Here is a 22,361-nt window from a genome sequence, read left to right as displayed (position 1 = left end):
ATCTTCTGCCAGCAGATGGCGTTATGACGGAAACTGAATACTGGCTAGGTCTATGACTCTCAGACTGTGTTGTTCTTGCTTTTATTGTGAAATACACTATTATCAGTGTTTTACCATAGCAACTACAGATTTGCCACAACAGATTAATTACCATATTCATGTTGCCATAGCAACTACAGAATTAACACGCCGATTAATTGCTATAGTTGTATGTATAGTTCCGTAGCAGCCACAGAACTACCCAACAGAGTAATTGCTATAGTTGTTGTGTTGCCATAGCAACTACAGAATTACCACGACAGTTTATTTTTGCAGTTGTGTTACCTTAGCAACTACAGAACAACCACAACAAATTAATTAATGTAATTAATGTTGTATTGCCATAACAACTACAGAATTACCTTAACAGATTACTTAATATAGCTGTTGTGTTGCCATAGCAACTACAGAACTACCACAACAGATGAGTTGCTATAGTTGTTGTATTGCCATAGCAACTACATAACTACCACAACAGATGAGTTGCTATAGTTGTCGTATTGCTATATCAACTACAGAACTACCACAACAGATTAATTTCTATAGTGGTTGTATTACCATAGCAACTACAGAACTACCACAACAAATGAATTGCTATAGTTGTTGTATTGCCATAGTAACTACAGAATTACCACAACAAATGAATTGCTGTAGTTGTATTGCCATAGCAACTACAGAACTACCACAACAGATGAATTGCTATAGTTGTCGTATTACCATAGCAACTACAGAACTACCACAACAAATGAGTTGCTATAGTTGTCGTATTGCCATAGCAACTATAGAACTACCACAACAGATGAATTGCTGTAGTTGTCGTATTACCATAGCAACTACAGAACTACCACAACAGATGAGTTGCTATAGTTGTTGTATTGCCATAGCAACTACAGAATTACCACAACAGATTAATTGCTATAGTTGTTGCATTGCCATAGCAACTACAGAACTACCACAACAGACAAATGGTTATAGAGGTTGTATTGCCAATGCAGCTACAGATCTACTACAACAGATTAATTACTATTGTCGTTGTATTGCCATAGCAACTTTAGAACTACCACAACAGATTAATATTGTTGTAATTTTGCAATAGCAACTGTAGAATTACCACAATAGATTAATTAATATAGTTGTTATATTCCCATAGCAGCTGTAGAATTACCACAAGAGATTAAGTCAAGTACCTTACTATAGTATGGTAAAAAACACTGTTTACTATAAATGAATATAGTATTTTTTCATGTGGGTTTTGGAGAAATGTGACCCAAACATGCCTTGGTTTCCTCTCCACATCTATCAGTTTCCTCTGCTGATGCTGAAAGTGCTGTTGTTTGGACGGATCACTGCTGTTTTTGTTCTGATCTTTGCTCAGGAATTTTTCGAGAGCTGCTGTTTAAAAGCTTCCTATTATTGTGTTTGGCTCTGGTTCTCCATCAGCTGTTCTTGCACTCAGTGTACACTGTTTATTTTCTCCAGTCTGTCAGAAAAGGTTGCGTAAATACCTAAATATTGACACTTAAGCTGCAGTGATTTCTGTGAATGGAGTAAAAACCACTGAACTGCATCTGAAGGTCAAGAGCAGCAAGCAAAACAAGTGCAGTTCTGTGTGCTTAGAATGAGAATTGAATGATGTACAGTTCTGTATATAGTTTTAAATCAAAGTACATTATTGCTAGAATTATTTATCGGAATTAATCATATATTGCCTATTAATAAAACTCTTATCCAAGTGCCTGAATTTCAAAATGATATATACTCAAAAAGGCGAAAACACCAAAGCTCCAAAAATGCTAATTTATTACATTTGGTGTTGCTGCCTTTATGAATATATTTGCTGTTTGGCTGAGCACCCATTTAAAGTGATGTGCGTACTTCTGTGCATTTTCTTTATTGAATTTCAAAATGAGAAACTAAATTTGTCAACAATAAATATAACATTAATAGTTCATTCATTCATTCATTTTCTTTTCGGCTTAGTCCCTTTATTAATCTGGGGTCGCCACAGCGGAATGAACCGCCAACTTATCCAGCACACGTTTTGTGCAGCAGATCCCCTTCCAGCTGCAACCCATCTCTGGGAAACATCCATACACACTCATTCACTATGGACAATTTAGCCTACCCAATTCACCTGTACCACATGTCTTTGGACTGTGGGGGAAACCGGAGCACCCGGAGGAAACCCACGCGAACGCAGGGAGAACATGCAAACTCCACACAGAAACGCCAACTGACCCAGCCTTGAACCAGCGACCTTCTTGCTGTGAGGCGATAGCACTACCTACTGCGCCACTGCCTCGCCACATTAATAGTTCATAATAATAAAATAATTGAATTATTAAATTATTTGATTATTTATTAATTAATAATTAACTGAAAAATAATAAATTATTACAAATAATTCTTAATACAAATATACAATTAATATTTTAATAATTGAAATATTGTAAATGTTAGTATTTTAGATAAAGCATTAAATGACATGTTTATAAATGTTACATTTATCAATTTATATTTACATTACAAATAATAAATTAATAACAGCAATAATTTATGAGGAGAACATGCAAACTCCTCACAGAAACGCCAACTGACCCAGCCAGGACTCGAACCTGTAACCTTCTTGCTGTAAGGCGACAGTGCTAACCACTGAGCCACCGTATACAATGTTTTTTAATTTAAATATTGTAAATGTTTTTATTTTAGATAAAACATTAAATAACATGTATAAATGTTATATTTATCCATTTTTATTTCCACTTTACAAATAATGAACTATTAACAGCAATAATTTACAAATATAAATTATTTAATGATTACAAATTCATTGCAAACTCTTTTTTTAAGTACGTGCATAGTTTTTTAATTTCGAAGCTGTAATAAAATAATTAAAAGTGTAAAGAATTATGGTAAAGGTGTTTTTTCATGTCCTATTTTATTAATTAATATATTTGCTATTATTGTAAGTGTTGGTATTTTAAATGAAGCATGGTAAATGTCAAACGTTTATAAAATGTTAAAGTTCTAATTATAAATGACAATAAATTATTAATAGAAATATTTCATTATTTGAGTTTTATTTAATTATTACAATTTTTTATTAATAAATTAAAATAATTTAACATTAAAGTGTAAAGATTCTGCAGTTTTCTGATATTATATTATGAAACCAGTGTGCAAGATAAACCTGAGTTTATTTTATGAAAGTGCTCTGACATGCAGCTCAAAGATAAGGATATTTATTTTTTAATGAGGATTCTTGTTTTCAATATTTGAACATTTGTAAATGGGCAGCAAAAACAGCTAATTAAAAAAAAAAAACTACATTATCTACATCATTTTAAAGCCTTAATCCTGTGTTTGTGACTTTGATTTGACTTATGGACTTGTCTTTCATTTTTTTTTTATTGGACTTTCAGAGACATTCACAGTGTACTTTCAGATTTGGAGTAAATTTGGAGTAAAAGACCCTTGCTTCTGATCTCACTCCTTTATGAATCCCAGCTCAGAGCAGTGTGGTATTAAAATTAAACTTAAATATTAATATTAAAGCTGAAAGCAGAACTGAAAGAGTCTTGCACCACCGCCCGGTGGCCTAAGGATGACAGAAGACAGTGGTTCATAAATAAGGTGATAAATGCCAAACTTACTTTCTGCCAGCTCAAATATATATATATATATATATATATATATATATATATATATATATATATATATATATATATATATATATATATATATATATATATATATATATATATATATATATATATATATATATTTAATAAGGATTCTTGTTTTCAATATTTAATATATTGTGAGTTTACTTATTATTTATGAAAAATACTTTATTTGTAAGTGTAAATGGGCAGTAAAATAGCATTAAACCTGTTTTTTATTGTTATTATTTACAACTAAATTTGACATAAACTTACAGTATGTTATGGTCTTTCATTTTTTTAATTGAACTTATGTCAAATCCTAATTTTATTTGTCACATACAAAGCATGATATGCAGTGAAATGCTTACACCACCGCTTGTGACTTTAAAAACAATATCAATAAGATTTAACATTATGGAATATAATAATACGCAAGTAAAAACACATTTTAGAAATAGAAATAGAAGTGGGGCAGCACGGTGGCTCAGTGGTTAGCACTGTTGCCTCAGAGCAAGAAGGTTGCTGGTTCAAATCCTGGCTGGACCAGTTGGCATTTCTGTGTGGAGTTTGCATGTTCTCCACATGTTGGTGTGGGTTTCCTCCGGGTGCTCCGGTTTCCCCCACAGTCCAAACACACATGCGCTATAGGGGAATTGATTAACTAAACTGGCCGTAGTGTATGAGTGTGTGTGAATGTGTGTTTCCCAGTACTGGGTTGTGTATGGAAGGGCATCCGCTGTGTAAAACATATGCTGGAACAGTTGGCGGTTCATTCCACTGTGGCGACCCCTGATGAATAAAGGGATTACGCTGAAGGAAAATAAATGAAATTTATTATTATTTTATTTATAAGGATCTCCACTACCAATGTCACTACCAATGAAGTGGCTATTCTTCCTGGGGTCCATCGAACACAACACAAAATGACATTAATACATAACAACAAGACCAATAAAAAAACATTAAAATACAAAACTCATAAATAACATCCAGATCAACAATCCAGATCAACAATCCACTTAATATTGTGCCATTAAATACTTCTTAAACTAATATTTAAACCTCATTTTACTTGTTACAAAGCATGTAATGTCTGATGGCAATTCACTCCATGTTTTCATTCCTCTATACATTACAGTCCATTGCTTTGCATTCGTTTTTGAAACGGGAAGCAAAGAAAAAAGTCCTTTTGATGCATTTCTGGTGTTAAAATAATGACTAGCATTACAATACAAAAGCTGACAGATCAATCCACTTGGAACTCTTGACACAGAACTATTTCTTATGAGAAACAATCCCAGATCCTTCGCCAATAACCAACCTAAAGTATTATGCGTTTTCATAATATTAACTCCTCTATTGCGGTGTAAAATGAGTCGTGCAGCTCTATTCTGGACTAACTGTAATCTATCTAAGTCTTTATTTGATGCACTCGACCATACCACCGGACAATAATATAGATAAGAAAGAACCATTGCCTGCACAATTTGAGATATGCAGTACTGTGGTCAAAATTTGACACATCTCTTAATAATTGATAAACCTCTTCCCATAACTAATACCATTTTATCAATCTGTTTTGACCACTTTAACCTACTATCAAGAAGAACTCCAACAAGCCTAATTTTCTCTACCTGTTCTAAGGGAACACTCATTACAGACTCATTTAACTGTGGTTTACATTTACATTAAAAGTTTGATCCAAACACAACACTTTTGATTATTGTCAGATTTAAGACCATCTTATTATTCTGGACCCACTTTAGTCCTCATCTAAATCAGCTGATAATTTTTCAATCGATGCCACTGGTGTATATAATGTATCATCTGCATACATAACTGCCCTTGCATGCTTTAAAACTAAAGGAAGATCATTGGTACAGATAGAAAATAACAATGGGCCTAAACAACTTCCTTGAGGCACACCACATTGCAACTCCTTCACTTCCGAATAACTTCCATTATAAAATACACATTGCCTCCTACTAGTCAGATAACTTTTAAACCAATGCACAGTTTGAGAAGTAAATTTATACGATTTTAACTTTCCAAGCAATTATTTATAATCCAGTACACCAAAAGCCGAGCTAAAATCCAACAATACTGTTCCTACTAAATTACTCTCATCAATCTGTACTAAACAATCGTCAATTATTTGTGTTAATGCTATAGAAGTTATAGCTATAGAAAACATAACATTTCCTAACATAAACATATAAGCTAGAACAAATATAACATATTTAATACTTTACAAATAGAGACTATAGATAATAGAACCAAATACAAAATATAAAAGTTAGATATTTAAACAGCCATGGACAATATAGATGTGCCTATATTTACACAATGCAGTGCAAAACACAATAACACACTATTTAAAGACAATATACATTTAAATACCGTCTGTACATAAATAGACAATATGTAAACAAATACACACGTTACACGTTTTTTTTCTTTCATTTAATTATTGGACTCCTTTTCTGTTATTGCCCTTGTATGTTCATTATTATACAAATTGCAAGAAATAAAAAAAATTGAAGATTACCAAAAGAAAAAGATCAACCTGAGAGCTAAAAGCTGAAGCAGGAGCGCGCGCGCGTGTCCGGGTGTGAGCGCGCGGCGCGTGCTCATGATGGCGGCGGCAGTGGCGGTGGAGGTGGAGGTGAGCAGCGATTCTTCCAGCAGCACCGCGGAGGAGGAGCGCCTGCAGCGGCTTTTCCAGACGTGTGACGGGGACGGAGACGGATTCATTAACCGGTCAGAGTCGCACACCGATCTGCTTTCCGGTGTTCACACACACACACACACACATACATACTTACAAAACTAACGCACAAAACTCTGCTGCACAGCCGAGCAGCGGGACGGGCGCGTGACGTCACGAGCCTTTTACAGTTAACACGGGCGATCGCGAAAATAACGATTTAATTCGTGATAACGGCGAAAATTACGCGTGTAAAGTGAGTTTTGACGGTTTTCGGGGTGGCTGGGGTGTGTTGTGCTATCATCGGAAGTGACAGGAAATGTTTCATCCTCATCCGCTAAACTTCGGGGTTTGTTTATGTTGCCTTCAAACTTTACTCGTGATTTCTGCGAGATTTTTATTAGCATATTCCTGTGGTTATTGAGGTAAAGTTGGTTTTATATTTACACATTCAGACTTTCTCCTTAATAATATAATTTTAGAAAAGTATTATTTGCTAATTCTAAATTGTGAAGTCATATTAACAGCCAATAACTATCAAAATACATTGTTTACAGTCAATTAAATAATCCTAATGTTGCTTTTAAGTCATACTTGCATGCTATTTCTGACTGGATATTCAAAGTACAATAGTAAACAATATAGGGAGCGTGTCACAAGTTGTCACTGAACGAATGTGTATGCATATATAAAACCAACTTTAGCTCAATCCTGTCATCTGATGAACTGAGGTGATTCTGAAGTGGAGATGTTAATGTTCAGATTTGTCACTGATGATGGTAAAACATCTTTGAAAATACCATAGTGTGATTAAAATGAGATTAAAAATAAGACACAAACCTATTCCTCACTTAAACGTGTGTATTGTGTTAAAGGAACAGTTCACACAAAAATTAAAATGTCCTTATTTATATTACTCTTACTCAAGTGGTTCAAAACTATTATGAATATCTGTCTTATGTTGAACACACACTAGATATTCTGAAGAATGCTGATTAAAGCTGCTGTTGACCTCAATAAAAGGAATATAAATACTATAGAAGTCAATAGCTATTTTTGCTTACGTTCTAACAAAATGTCCTCTTTTGTTCAACAGAAGAGAGAAACTCAAACCAGGTTAATGAGTAAATGAGGACACAGTTTTAATTTTTGGGTGAACTTTACTGTTACTTTATATTAATGTAATTTACTACTAATAAATATGCACTTTTTAATCACAGTAGTTGACATAAAAAGCTTATATTGAATAAAAATCATAAAGTGTTGAAGTTTTACATGCTGTGGCACTTTTTGATTGTGAACACTTATAGTTGATGTATGGGAGTAAAATGATGCCAAATGTCTTTGAAACAAAATTAACATGTTTGAAACTGTGACCCCAGGCAATTTTTATTTATAATTATTTTTAGGGGTTTTTCACCTTTATTGACAGGACAGATAGTACAGACAGGAAAGTGTGGGGAGCAGAGATAGGGGAAGGATCGGCAAAGGACCTCGAGCCGGGAATCGAACTCAGTTCGCCGTGCAACATCTGGGTGCTATGTATTTCGACGCACTAACCACTAGGCTATTGGCGCCGACATCTCCAGACAATTTTTAAAATGTAAATTATAAGTAATTAAACTGTACATTTAAATTGAAAAGGATTGACCAAGTGATGAAATATCAGTGTTTTTGTTAATGCAGTAAATTTAATAAGTAGTTATGAGCTGAAATACAATTTAAAACATTAAAAATGTACGCTTTCAAAAGTGAAAATCAGGTGACACTGTTTCTCAGTGGTTAGCAATGTGGCCTCACAGCAAGAAGGTCACTGTTTCGAGTCCAGGCTGGGCCAGTTGGTGTTTCTGTGTGGAGTTTGCATGTTCTCATGTGTTGGTGTGGGTTTCCTCCGGGTGCTCCGGTTTCCCCCACAGTCCAAACACATGCGCTATAGGGGAATTGATGAACTAAGTTGGCTGTAGTGTATGAGTGTGTGTGTGAATGAGTGTGTATTGGTGTTTCCAAGTACTGAATTGCAGCTGGAAGGGCATCCGCTGCATAAAACATATGCTGGATAAGTTGGCGGTTCATTCCGCTGTGGCGACCCCTGATAAAAAAAGGGACCAAGCAGAAAGAAAATTAATCAATGAATGAAAAAGTGAAAATAAAGTGCAGTCCTCTTCCAAAAAAGTAACAGTGCAAAATAATGTCAAAGCCATTTTACAAGCACATTTACATCCTAATCACCGGTGTCAGAGTTTATATTTGGACATTTAAAAAATCAAGTTACAGAATCTGAATAACATTGAGAATATAAAGTGAATCTGTGCATGCTGACTTGCATTATTTTGCTTTTGGATTATAATTATATTATCAGCAGACTAAAATGACAATATTATCACATATTGCAGTCAATTGTAGCGTCACGGTGGTGCAGTGGGTAGCGCGATCGCCTCACAGCAAGAAAGTCACTGGTTCAAGCCTCGGCTGGGTCAGTTGGCATTTCTGTGTGGAGTTTGCATGTTCTCCCCGTTTTGGCGTGGGTTTCCTCTGGGTGCTCCGGTTTCCCCCAGTCCAAACACATGTGGTATAGGGGAATTGGGAAGGCTAAATGTCTAGTGTATGAATGTTGCCCAGTGATGGGTTGCAGCTGGAAGGGCATCCGCTGTGTAAAACATATGCTGGATAAGTTGGTGGTTCATTCCGCTGTGGTGACCCCTGATTAATAAAGGCTCTAAGATGAAGAAAAGTGAATGAATGCATGCAATTCTGAATATATGGCATGCTGCATAGACTGCTCATCTGTAATGTAAATTAAATTCTGGATGCTGTTATCAGATAAAGAAACTATACGTTTATGGCTGATTTCGAGTGACTGTTATTTTTCTCTAAAGCGCAATGATTTCTCTCTCTCAGGAATGATCTGCTGATGGTCTGCCGTCAGCTGAATATGGAGGACTCTGTGGCGGAGATCATGGGTCAGCTAGGCGCCGACGAGCGAGGAAAGATCTCCTTCGAGGATTTCACTCGCTGCCGCATGCAGCTGCTCAGTGAGATCCAGAAGGAGGAAGGACAGCTTTCACTGCGCTCCAGCGACTCCGAGAAGCAGAAACTTCAGGAACGCATCGCCTCCTGGCCCACCAGCAGTGACAATAGTTTAGGTATGTCTAAGACTCGGTAGGATGACAAATTACGTGACAGAATTAGTAGTCAGTAATATAATCTCTTAGATTACACATTTATGGTAATGTAATCTGACTACTTTTGTGCTAACTTTTATTTGATGTCACATATATTGAAGCAGGTTAATCTTTCCAAAAAGATTCCCTTTTTTTGTGTTAATATGTTTATTTTGTATTCTATATTTTATAGTTTATGTACTAATACATACAATCACTGGCCACTTTATTAGGTACACGTTACTAGTCCCAGGTTGGACCACTTTTGCCTTCAGAACTGCTTTAATCCTTCATGTCAGAGATTCAACAAGCTACTGGAAATATTCCTCAGAGATTTTGCTCCATATTGACATGATAGCATCACACAGTTGCTGCAGATTTGTCGGCTGCACATCCATGATGCCAATCTCCTGTTCCACCACATCCCAAAGGTGCTCTATTGGATTGAGCTCTGGTGACTGTGGAGGCCATTTGAGTACAGTGAACTCATTGTCATGTTCAAGAAACCAGTCTGAGATGATTCACGCTTTATGACATGGTGCGTTATCCTGCTGGAAGTAGCCATCAGAAGATGGAGACACTGTGCTCATAAAGGGATGGACATGGTCAGCAACAATACTCAGGTAGGCTGTGGCGTTGACACCATGCTCAAATGGTATTAATGAGCCCAAAGTGTGCCAAGAAAATATCCCCCACACCATTACACCACCACCACCAGCCTGAACCGCTGATACAAGGCAGGATGGATCCATGCTTTCATGTTGTTGAGGCCAAATTGTGATCCGAGCATCTGAATGTGGCAGCAGAAATGGAGACTCATCAGACCAGGCAACGTTTCTCCAATCTTCTATTGTCCAGTTTTGGTGAGCCTGTGTGAATTGTAGCCTCAGTTTCCTGTTCTTAGCTGACAGGAGTGGCACCCGGTGTGGTCTTCTGCTGCTGTAGCCCATCCACCTCAAGGTTGGATGTGTTGTGTGTTCAGAGATGCTCTTCTGCAGACCTCGGTTGTAATGAGTGCTTATTTGAGTTACTGTTGCCTTTCTATCAGCTGGAACCAGTCTGGCCATTCTCCTCTGACCTCTGGCATCAACAAGACTTTTGCGCCCACAGAACTGCCGCTCACTGGATATTTCCTCTTTGTCGGACCATTCTCTGTAAACCCTAGAGATGGTTGTGCGTGAAAATCCCAGTAGATCAGCAGTTTCTGAAATACTCAGAGCAGCCCGTCTGGCACCAACAACCATGCCACGTTCAAAGTCCCTTAAATCCCCTTTCTTCCCCATTCTGATGCTCACTTTGAACTGCAGCAGATCATCTTGACCATGTCTGCATGCCTAAATGCATTGAGCTGCTGCCATGTGATTGGCTGATTAGAAATGTGCGTTAACGAGCAGTTGGACAGGTGTACCTAATAAAGTGGCCGGTGAGTGCATTTTGCATTAACTTAATAAGACCAATACCATATCAAATAAATCCAACTTATCACTGCAGAAAAGTAATGGAGGCATTTGACGCTGAATTAGGATTTATTTACACAGACAGTTTAAACTTCTATATTGATGAACTAAATTGGCCAAAGTGTATGAGTGTGTGTGTGAACGAGTGTGTATGGGTGTTTCCCTGTACTGGGTTGCAGCTCGAAGGATATCCGCTGTGTAAAACATATGCTGGATAAGTTGGCGGTTCATTCCACTGTAGTGACCCCTTATGAATAAAAGGATTAAACCAAAGGCAAATGAATGAATTATGCTGTTTATGTGTGTGTTTTTGTGTATTTACAGGCGCTCGGGAGAGTTGGGAGTTTGATTCAGGAGCCCGGGATTTACAGAGTCCAGAGCTTCAGTCTCCAACACACACACATCCTCATCTTCATCCTCACCTTCATCATCACCCGCAGAGCTCTCCTTTACTGCAGAAACTCCTGGAGCAGCCCGGTGTTCTGGAGCCTTCATCTGGGGTCCAGCAGCTCCTGTCTCAGCCTGCATCCAGCCGCAGCGGGGGCTACCTGGAGCTGGCCAATACTGTGAGTCTTACTGGGATACTTCCACTTCTGACCTTGCTTGTGGGATTTGCATTGTAGCTATAAACTGCCTGTCATGAGCGTATGGGAGTTTTGGTGCAGTGCGAGTTTGACAAATCTGTAAATGAGCAGTTTTCTGTATTTCTTGATTCATGTTTTGATTTTAAAGTGACATACTTTACTACAGTAATGTGAAACTGGTTAAGATTGTCAGGAATATTGAGAATCACAAACAAATTAATCAACAGAAATGATCTGAATTAATTTTTCAGTCATTAAAACAGGTTACTTCTGCCTTTAATATCTGTTATTTGATTTTTGGGTTGAAATGTGACCAGGGAATGTTTGTGCTGTTTCTTTCTCTTCAATGTTAAATGCACCAGGGTGTCCGCGGGGTCTTAAAAAGTATTATGAGAATTAAGGCCCTTAATAGGTAGTAAAAAGTCTTAATCGTGTTTGTATGAGGTCTTAAAGTTTGTTTGAGCGTTGTCCAAAGTGTTTGACTCTAAAAAAAAGCGTAAATATATTTATTTTCCTCTTAATATTAACAACTGCGTAATCAATCCATGTGAATGGTTCGAGCCGGGACGTGTCCAGCAAAGCTCCTCGATTCGGGTAATGTCACGTAATTTGAGACAGTTGCGGGAAGGTGTTGTGACGCTCTCCACAAGTTGCGAAATCATAGAGCGAAAAAGACGGCGAAATGGGATAATGGAAGTTTGCATACTCCTGGTTGGAGAAAGTCCAGTTTAAACAGTGTCTGAAGCCTGTCGCTGAAAACAACCACGTAATTTATTCCTTCAAGGTTTGTTTCTTCCGAGCTTATCTGAGTCCTGTTGCACGGTTGTGTTCAATTCATTTATTTAACTACTACTGTTGATTAAGTTAAAGGTTTGATGATGATTAGAACTTGAATTGGTGACGAGGTCTTAAAATACTCTGAGAAGGTCTTTAAAAAGTCTTAAAAAGGTATTGAAATTACCTTTAGCATTCCTGCATACACCCTGTGCACTGATCTGAAGAGTTATAGCAATAAAAAAAAGACTTGAGATGCCAAAAGTGTGTGTTGGTCTGTAGATGGCGCTGTTTCTGTGCATATTCAGATTATTATTGTGATAATAATCGTTATCATGTCCTTCTAATGTCTTTGTTCAGATTTTTTGTCTTTAATTTCCTAATGAGATCTTTCAGCCTCTGATTTTAAGGTTTTTGAATGAAATGAACCAACATTTGCAGTCACAACATGCTGACGCTTCAGTCAGAAGGATCAGTGAAGTACAGTTGAAGACAGAATTATTAGCCCTCCTGAATTATTCACCCTCATGTATATTTTACTCCCCAATGTCTTTCCTGAAAGAAGATTTTTTTCAACACATTTCTAAACATAATAGTTTTAATAACTCATTTCTAGTAACTGATTTATTTTATCTTTGCTAGGGCTGCACTATATTGGAAAAATTTGACATTGCAATATTTTTTTCTCTGCTCTATAAAATAATATAATATTATAATATAATATAATATAAAATAATATAATATAATAATAATATAATATAATTTAATATAATATAATATAATATAATAATATAATATAATATAATATAATATAATATAATATAATATAATATAATATAATAATATAATATAATATAATATAATATAATATAATATAATATAATTTAATATAATATAATATAATATAATATAATATAATATAATAATATAATATAATATAATATAATATAATATAATATAATATAATATAATATAATATAATAATATAATATAATATAATATAATATAATATAATATAATATAATATAATATAATATAATTTAATATAATATAATATAATATAATGTAATATAATAATAATATAATATAATTTAATATAATATAATATAACATAATATAATATATTTTCACTAGATGACTTTTCTCTTTTTGCAAAGACTTCAGATTGATTAGGATGATTTTAATGGGGGGGTCGGTGACATAAATATATTTTTATGTAATTTATTATATACATATAATAAACAAAATACAGTCATAAATAAACACAACAGAGCAAAAATTAAAGTGGGGGAGAGTCTAACAGTATTCGGTTACAGAAGTTGACTAATCAAATGTAAATTAACATTGCATAGTGTTCATCATATAAATTGTTCAATAAAATTAATCTTTATTAATCGTCTTTCTGCTCTATTAAAATGCTTACATAGTCCCAGTCCTTAAAAACACATGCAGATAATTAACTTTCACTCTATTATGCTTAAAGTTTCCACAAATCTCATGTGTTTTGACCTGTGGTTCCTGGCCATCTATAATCCCATCTCAACAATGCATATCCTGCGATGTGACTATTGCAGACGCAGGCATTGCGATATCGATGCTCAAAAGATAAATTGTGCAGCCCTACTCTTTGTCATGATGACAGCACATAATATTAGACTATATTCTTCAAGACACTAGTATTCAGCTTGAAGTGACATTTAAAGGGTTAATTAGGGTAAAGTTAGGGTAATTAGGCAAGTCATTGTATAACAGTGGTTTGTTCTGGAGACAATCCAAAACTAATATTGCTTAATAATATTGACCTTAAAATGGCTTTAAAACAATTAAAAACTGCTTTTATTCTAGCTGAAATAAAACAAATAAGACTTTCTCCAGAAGAAATAATATTATCTGAAATACTGTGAGAAATTCCTGAATCTGTTCAACATCATTTGGGAAATATCTGAAAAAGAATTTACATGACTGCGAACAATTTTGACCTCCACTGTATATTAAAGGTGGGCGATATGACCTAAAATTAATATCACAGTATTTTTCATCTTTTGAACGGTGACGGTATAATATCATGGTATTACTTTCAATAGCAAAATAATATACATCTCAAGGAAGAACGGACAAAAGAAAGTCTCACTTCTATCACTCTTTAAAAGTTTTGGTTTGGGTCATTGTAAATGCTCAGTCTCGTTATGAGCTGATCTTCATTTCTCTGTGTTGGTGGAATAAAGCAGGCGAGTCAGCCGCACCAATTTATGAGCAGACAGAGCAGGATTCTCATGATGACCACCGGCGCAATTCTGCTCTTTGTTATGAGCTGTAGTTTCAGTGTAAACTTAGTAAAGGTGAGTTTCTTTGGCGATGATGTGTACAGTATTAGACTTTATATTTAGCGGACATTTGCGCTGAACATGCGGTGAATGCAACGCATCGAGATTCGGGCACCTTCTCCGAAAACACTCGATTGATCTCAGCTGGCGGATCAACATTTACCTCATGTCATGATCGCTGTCATCTGCGCCATTATTATTATTATAACTTTAGGTGAGGTTTGCAAACCTGTGCACTTTTCACTCTTCAGCCGTTTGCATTTCCTGCAGTAACAAAAGCTCCCTGTTATCTGACAGCGGGAAGCGTTGAGTGACTGACAGCTAATATGAACCAATACAGCAGCAGGATAGAGCGATTCAGCAAGTTTATAGAGAAAATCAAATCAGATTGCACTACAACCATTATATTCAGACACACAAATGCTCCCAAATATATTATGAGGGCGCATAGATTACATTTCGGGCGCTCATGCGACCAAAATGGTTGCAATTTCGAGCCCTGTAGTATAAGGACATGTATTCAGACCACAACTGAACGTTTGAAGAAAATTGAATGCCTTATTATTTAGAATTAGCTATTATTGATGTAAATGCAGCCGTTCAAGGCGCATAATTGATTTATTACGGTATTGACGGTATTAGAAAATCCATGTCGTGGCGCAATGTCACACCGGTGATGACTATGACACCGTGTACCGCCCACCCCTACTGTATATCATCAACGATTAAAGGTACATGCAGTGTTTTCAGTGGGCTTTGTTGTCACCTCTTGTTCAGTCAGTGTGTATAGTTTGGAGTGAAAGTGGAAATATCCAATGCTCTTTTTGTGCTTCATTCATGTTGGTCATTTTTTCTTTTGATCAAAAAATAGAAGTGCAGAAAAAGGTAATCTATCCGTCCATCCATCCGTCTATCTATCCGTCCATATTTCCGTCCATCTATCTATCTGTCTATCTCCCTCTCCATTGATCCATCCATCTGTCCGTCCGTCCGTCCATCCGTCCGTCTGTATCTGTTGTTAGGTGAAATATGAGCTTAACATGTTCCTGATGGATTTTATAATTATTAATTTAAATGTTTTTTTTATAGCAGAATTTTACATTTAGTCATTTAGCTAATAAATACGTTTAGTAGTTTTGCTAATTAATTAGTAAAATCCCACCTTCGGATCTAAAGCCATTAATAAAAGGCTATATTCTCAACAAATGGCAAACCGAATGGGATCAGTGCCCAGATAATCAGCTTTTTGAAATTCAGCCAGAAATAGGAAGAAAATCTCATTTATTTTTTAACTCAAGACATGATGAGATTGTTTATACAAGATGGCGCATTGCACACACGAGACTCACACATGAACATTTACTGAAAGTAGAAGAACCACCAAAAATGTCAATATTGCAACAGAACCCAAACTGTTCAACATGTTCTTGTGGACTGCCCCATTTTTAATGTTATCAGACAACAATTTTTATCTGGACAGACTTTAAATGAAATATTTTTAGATGTGAATCCGTTTAAAATTGTACAATTTTTATCAAAAGGAAACCTTTAACTGTTTTAGATTTTTATCATATATTATGGTTATTATTTATGTATTTTACCTTGTATATTATTTATTGCTGTTAATTACTTTTAATTGTTAGAATATTTTTATAATTATAGAAAATTGGTATTTATAAAACATGGTAAAATTGATCTGTTTTTATTTTTTGCCATGACATTTGCCATAGAAGCTGATATGGCAATAAAATTAAAACTCTCTCTCTGCTAATTAATTATTTTTAATTAAACTGTGTTATTCTTTAGATTCCCTGAATTGCATTTAGTTTTTTTTTATTTGCATTGATATAGATATTATTGTCATTGTGAGATCTATTTATCTATCTATCCATCCATCCATCCATCCATCCATCCATCCATCCATCCATCCATCTATCTACTGTATCTATCTATCTACTGTATCCATCCATCCATCCATCCATCCATCCATCCATCCATCCATCCATCTATCTATCTACTGTATCCATCCATCCATCCATCCATCCATCCATCCATCCATCCATCCATCCATCCACTGTATCTATCTATCTATCTATCTATCTATCTATCTATCTATCTATCTATCTATCTATCTATCTATCTATCTATCTATCTATCTATCTATCTATCTATCTATCTATCTATCTATCTATCTATCTATCTATCTATCTATCTATCTATCTCTCTCTATATATATATATATAGTGTATTTGTACATGTCAAATGTAAGGCAGAATTCCACTGAGGCAGAATATCGTGAGATTCATCCCTCATCATTAAAGCACCAATATTCATTACAGTGATTGCACAAGATGTAATCTACAACATAGATTTTCTAGAGGTGTGTGTGTGTGTGTGTCAGACATATGGCCTCTATTAGTATCAGAGTGACGTCAGCGCGTGTGTGTGTGAGCGTTTATAGTGATGCAGGAATGTGTTTGGTGTCATGTGATGTTTTAACAGCTCTGTTCTCCCGATGTAAGACTGCTATACAGCAGATCCAGTTACCGCAGTCAAGCACCATCTACACCATCATTAGAGAAGACATTAGCGAGCATGTGTCCGAACGCTGTTCATCTTTGTGCTTTAGCAGCTTTTATTCATGATATCTGCTATGCAATTCCATGCAAATGTCAACCTTAATATATTTCCACCAAAATATTTAAACTCTTTTTAAGGTTTTTTGTGTTGGCTTGTGTTTTACTGTTGTCCCTTGCCATATTGTGGTTCACCTTTTACGCGCCTTGCAGTTTTGTGGATGTTTTATGGCAATTTGACATGCTTTTTTTTGTTTTGTTTTGTTTTTAACACATTGTGTTCTGCGTCCTGATTGGCTGTAGACCACTGTCAATCAATCTCCTCCGTGTCTCCCGAACAGTACAGGATGCGTTCAGCTTGCTAAATTCACATAAATCTTCCATCACTAGCAGTGTGAGGTCCAACAAGGATGCAAAAAGGATTGTAACTGTCCGCAGACCATTGTAAAGGGGGTCACACACTGGATGTGCTGCACCATGCATTTTAGCATTGTAAACATAGGTTTATATCAGGGTACACACCAGCGCTGCAAGTCGGCAGCTGTCTGCGGTTCCCAGCTACGACTCGGAACACTGTTCATATTCATGCAGCGCCACAGAGCACAAGCTGAATAATTTCTTTTTAAATAACATGTGAATGTGTGTGTTACTTCCAAATGTCATGTGCACTGGGCATCCGGTGTGCGACCCTCTTAAGGATGGAGTCTGCTTTAGCTTTGTGGATCAGTGACTGCAGGATGAAGAACATTACGCTGGATGCCTTCATTATCCACACCAAAGCTAAACAGCTTTATTAACCTTTTGTTGACAGCGATGAAAACAACATTTTTTGATCTTTGGATTCTTCTATAATACTGGACTTATTTTTCTAGGAAAGTTTGAACTTTGAGAGTGTTAAAAGGTGAGAAAAGTGTGGAAATGTTAATGCCTGCCTGAGAAAAGTGTATAAAGAGTGTAGTGAGTGGTTCTACAGCCTTAAAACATCTAGAATAATTGTAAAAAATAAAGTTGGTCGGCGCAATAGCCTAGTGGGTAGCGCGTCGACATATGGTGCAGTAGCACGTCAGGGCGTCGCGAGTTCGAATCCCGGCTCGAGGACATTTCCCTACCCTACCCCTCTCTCTCTCTCTCCAACTTCGCTTCCTGTCCTAAATACTGTCCTATCTAATAAAGGCAAAATGGCCAAAAATAAAATCTTTAAAAAAATAATAATAATAAAAAAAAATATAAATAAATAAATAAAGTTGACTACTTGCGGGTTATTTTTAGAACGTAACTCCTGAGATTAACGAGGGACCACTGTACTGTAAAAATCCTCAAAAATGTCTCTCTCAGACTATTATATTTGATTCACCAAAGTCACACAAGTGCCAATTTCACATCTGTCACATCCATAACAAAGCTTTATCTTCATAAATGCAAAAGTGAAAATAAAATATAACCAGTCATGCTTATTGTGAGTAACTCTTCTCCTTTTGATTAGGATTATTTCGTTTGGGTTGTGCTTGTGCAGTTTAATTCACTGAATTTCCACAAAAGTATGTTGTCCACTTTATTAGTAGACTTTTTCTGTCACATCCATAACGCATGTTTATTTTCCTCATTTAAAATATTATACATGTTTTCAGATTTATATTTCTCTGATCGCATAACTCTGTGGTTAGTAGTCTGAGAAAATCTATGTTGTAGATTGCATCTTGTGCAATCACTGTAATGAATATTGGTGCTTTAATGATAAGGGATGAATATCACGATATTCTGTCTCAGTGGAATTCTGCCTTACATTTGACATATATATATATTTATAGATAGATATCTCACAATGACAATAATATCTGTATCAATGCAAATAAAAAAAAAACTAAGTGCAATTCAAAGGGAATCTAAAGAATAATACAGTTTAATTAAAAACTAATTAATTAGCAAAATTACTAAATGTATTTATTAGCTAATTGCCTAAATGTAAATGTAAAATTCTGCAATGAAAAAAACATTTAAATTAGTAATTATAAAATCCATCAGGAACATGTTAAGCTCATATTTCTGTGGTTAGTAGTTTGACTGCAGTAGATGTTTTAATATAATGCTAACAAATACGTTCTATGTAAATTTATATTTAGAGTTTTTACTGCAAATGTCAGATCCATAACGCTGGAATTGTTCATTTATTGGTTGCTTTTTGACATTTTTTGGTTGTTTTAGTATTGTTAAGGTGAGCTCGATCACTTTAGGCTAGCGTTGTTGTGGTTTTAGTGTTGTTTTGTTGAGCTCGGCAGGGTTGTTTTGCTGTAGTTTACAGATTTCTTCATTAAACGGCATCTGTGGGTTTTATTGAGCAGTTAAAGATCCTTTGTGTGTGTGTTTGTGTGTGTGTGTGTGTGTGTGTGTGTGTGTGTGTGTGTGTGTGTGTGTGTGTGTGTGTGTGTGTGTGTGCGTGTGTGTTTTATGTCCATCTGTTTTTCACACTAATTAAATTCTTTAGGAACTAATTGTGAGACTGAAGGACACAAATGTAAGCATGTTGTTTGGAAAACAGCTAACTTTACTGAAAGCTTTCGATTATTAACATTAGTTATGGTGTGAGCTTACAATGAGCAATGCTTAGGCCTAGACAAAGTTATTTTCAATAATAATACATTTTTAAATACAAAATATATGTCTGTTTTTATTGGTTAATGGAGACTACATGCATTTTTTGACAATAAATTGCTCATAGTTGAGTGGATAAATAAGAGGTTTTATTTAAAATATGTGGATATGTAATAGAGCTGTGCAGTAAACAGTGTTTTTACAACTTTAATTCTGGACTTCTGCCATTTAAGCTTGAAATAAATAGAGATTTGACATTTTATGTTCATAATGATCGATATAAACTATTATTAATTATTATGTTCTTTGGTTATATCGCCCAGTCTTCATACACTACCTGACTCAAGTCTTGTTGTGGATCTCAGTTGTAAGAGCAGGAATAACTTGAAAATATAACTTGACTTCAAATAACAACTCGACTTCTAGTTGATCATTTGGGAAAGTGTCAGAAGGTGGATTTTTCCCATGAATCATCTGTTGAACTCATCCCAATCATCACCAATACTGCAGAAGACCTACTGGAACCAGCATGGAGCCAAGATTCTCACAGAAATCAGTCAAGTTTGGTGAAATTGAAATCATGGTTTGGGGTTATATTCAGTATGGGGGTGTGTGGGAGATCTGCAGAGTGGATGATCAACATCAACAGCCTGAGGTATCAAGACACTTGTGCTGCCCATTACATTACAAACCACAGGAGAGGGCGAATTCTCCAGCAGGATAGCGCTCCTTCTCATACTTCAGCCTCCACATCAAAGCTCCTGAAAGCAAAGAAGGTCAAGCTGCTACAGGATTGGCCAGCCCAGTCACTAGACATGAACATTATTGAGCACGTCTGGGGTAAGATGAAGGAGGAGGCGTTGAAAATGAACACAAAGACTCTTGATGAACTCTGGGAGTCCTGTAAGAAGGCTTTCTTTGCCATTCCAGATGACTTTATTAATCAGTGATTTGAGTCATGTCAGAGATGTATGGATGCAGTCCTCCAAGCTCATGATGGAGTCAGACACAATATTCATTCTGTTTCCACTGCAGCATGAGCACATATTCTATACTGGACATTATTGAAGGTTCAGTGAGCAGACTTTAGTCTAAGCAGAGTCAGACCTTACTGTCCTAATCAAATCATTAATAATCAAGACATGATCAGATTTTGTTCTGGCATTTATCATATTTTCTTTCCCAAAGATACAGGACTTTTTGGATACTTATAAATTTTCATTAATTATTATGGTTATTACAATAAATTCCAGAAAATATTGTGATAAAATTCTATATACTGTTATCCATCAATATCATCCATCCCTTCTGCTGGTATTCAGTCCTCTGCCTGTCTCGTTTTCTCTCACTGTTTCCGTCTGTCACTTCATCCTCCACTTAGAGGCCAGATTTCATTATGGACATTATCTGCTGTGCTCTGCATTTGCTCCCAGCGCTAATGTCCCCATCTCACTAATGGATGTCGGCTATTTGTCAAAGTCACATTTAGTGGAGAGCGTCGCAAATCATCCGTGGCTTTGTCAACTCTGCTCTGTCCCATTTCCAGCAGATCATGCGGAGGCCAGACTCAAATGTGTTGTAGTTTTATTTTTTATTTATTTATTAATTTTTTTGCCTGTAAATCTGTAAATCTCGAGCATTGTACAGATAAAATAGTGGTGTGAACCTACAGTTTAATTCAGATACGACTATCATGTTGATTCAGTTCAATTTGATGACTCAAATAGCATTTTTGACAATTTTATATTTGATTTCACAACACAAGAACACAATTTTGTCTTTTAATACAAGCAGTCAGATATAGGAACTGTACCTTTATTTTACCTGCATAAAGAAAATGTTCATTTATTCGTTTTCCTTCGGATTAGTCTCTATTTCAGAGGTCGCCACAGCGGAATGAACCACCAATTATTCCATCATATGTTTTACACAGCGGATGCCCTTCCAACAGCAGCAGCAACAGTATTGGGAAACATCCATACACACTCATTCACACACACACACACACTCATAAACTACGGCCAATTTAGTTCATCAATTCCCTTAACAGTCACCTCCACTAGCCACTTTGGCTGTTTAAAAACTATTTTTAAGTTGTGGTTTTCCTAAAAGCAGGGTTCGACAATAAGGATGACCCAATTTGCGTGCAAATGAGATCTTAGGATCGAGAAGCAGCGCGACTGACAAAACTTTGTTCGCGCGAGCAAAAGAAAGTGCGCGCTCCCGTTTCCTTGCGTGAAGCAACCACGCCTAGAAACGCAACTGGTGGGATCGGTTTAAAGTAGATCATCCTTTCATTATCACACACAGTATGTTTTTCACCTGCTTTCTTTTGCTTACAGTTATTTTTGTTAATATAGTTTAATTATAATTATTTTTACAATAACATTGCCCTAATAAACTCCTCATTTATGTGTAGTTAACTGGTGATCTGGAACCTTTTGCCAGGACAGATTGCTGTGCATATTTTAGATACATGACAATA

At 35.8% G+C, this 22,361-nt stretch overlaps 1 protein-coding gene across 1 annotated transcript in view; it reads left to right on the top strand.

The window, feature by feature from the left end:
* The first annotated feature begins 6,335 nt into the window (after positions 1 to 6,335).
* Positions 6,336 to 22,361, top strand: part of mcc (MCC regulator of WNT signaling pathway) — a 160,034-nt gene continuing 144,008 nt past the window's right edge. Inside the window, exons 1-3 of the mRNA XM_056457218.1 lie at positions 6,336 to 6,464; positions 9,310 to 9,554; positions 11,354 to 11,595. Coding sequence (XP_056313193.1) covers positions 6,337 to 6,464; positions 9,310 to 9,554; positions 11,354 to 11,595 — 615 coding nt within the window. The 5' untranslated portion in view covers position 6,336. The remainder of the gene's footprint in view (positions 6,465 to 9,309; positions 9,555 to 11,353; positions 11,596 to 22,361) is intronic.

The sequence above is a fragment of the Danio aesculapii genome, chromosome 5, assembly GCF_903798145.1.
Source record: "Danio aesculapii chromosome 5, fDanAes4.1, whole genome shotgun sequence".
Classification (NCBI taxonomy): Eukaryota; Metazoa; Chordata; class Actinopteri; order Cypriniformes; family Danionidae; genus Danio; species Danio aesculapii.
The sequence above is the reverse complement of the archived record's forward strand: the minus strand, read 5'-3'. Positions and strand labels throughout refer to the sequence as shown.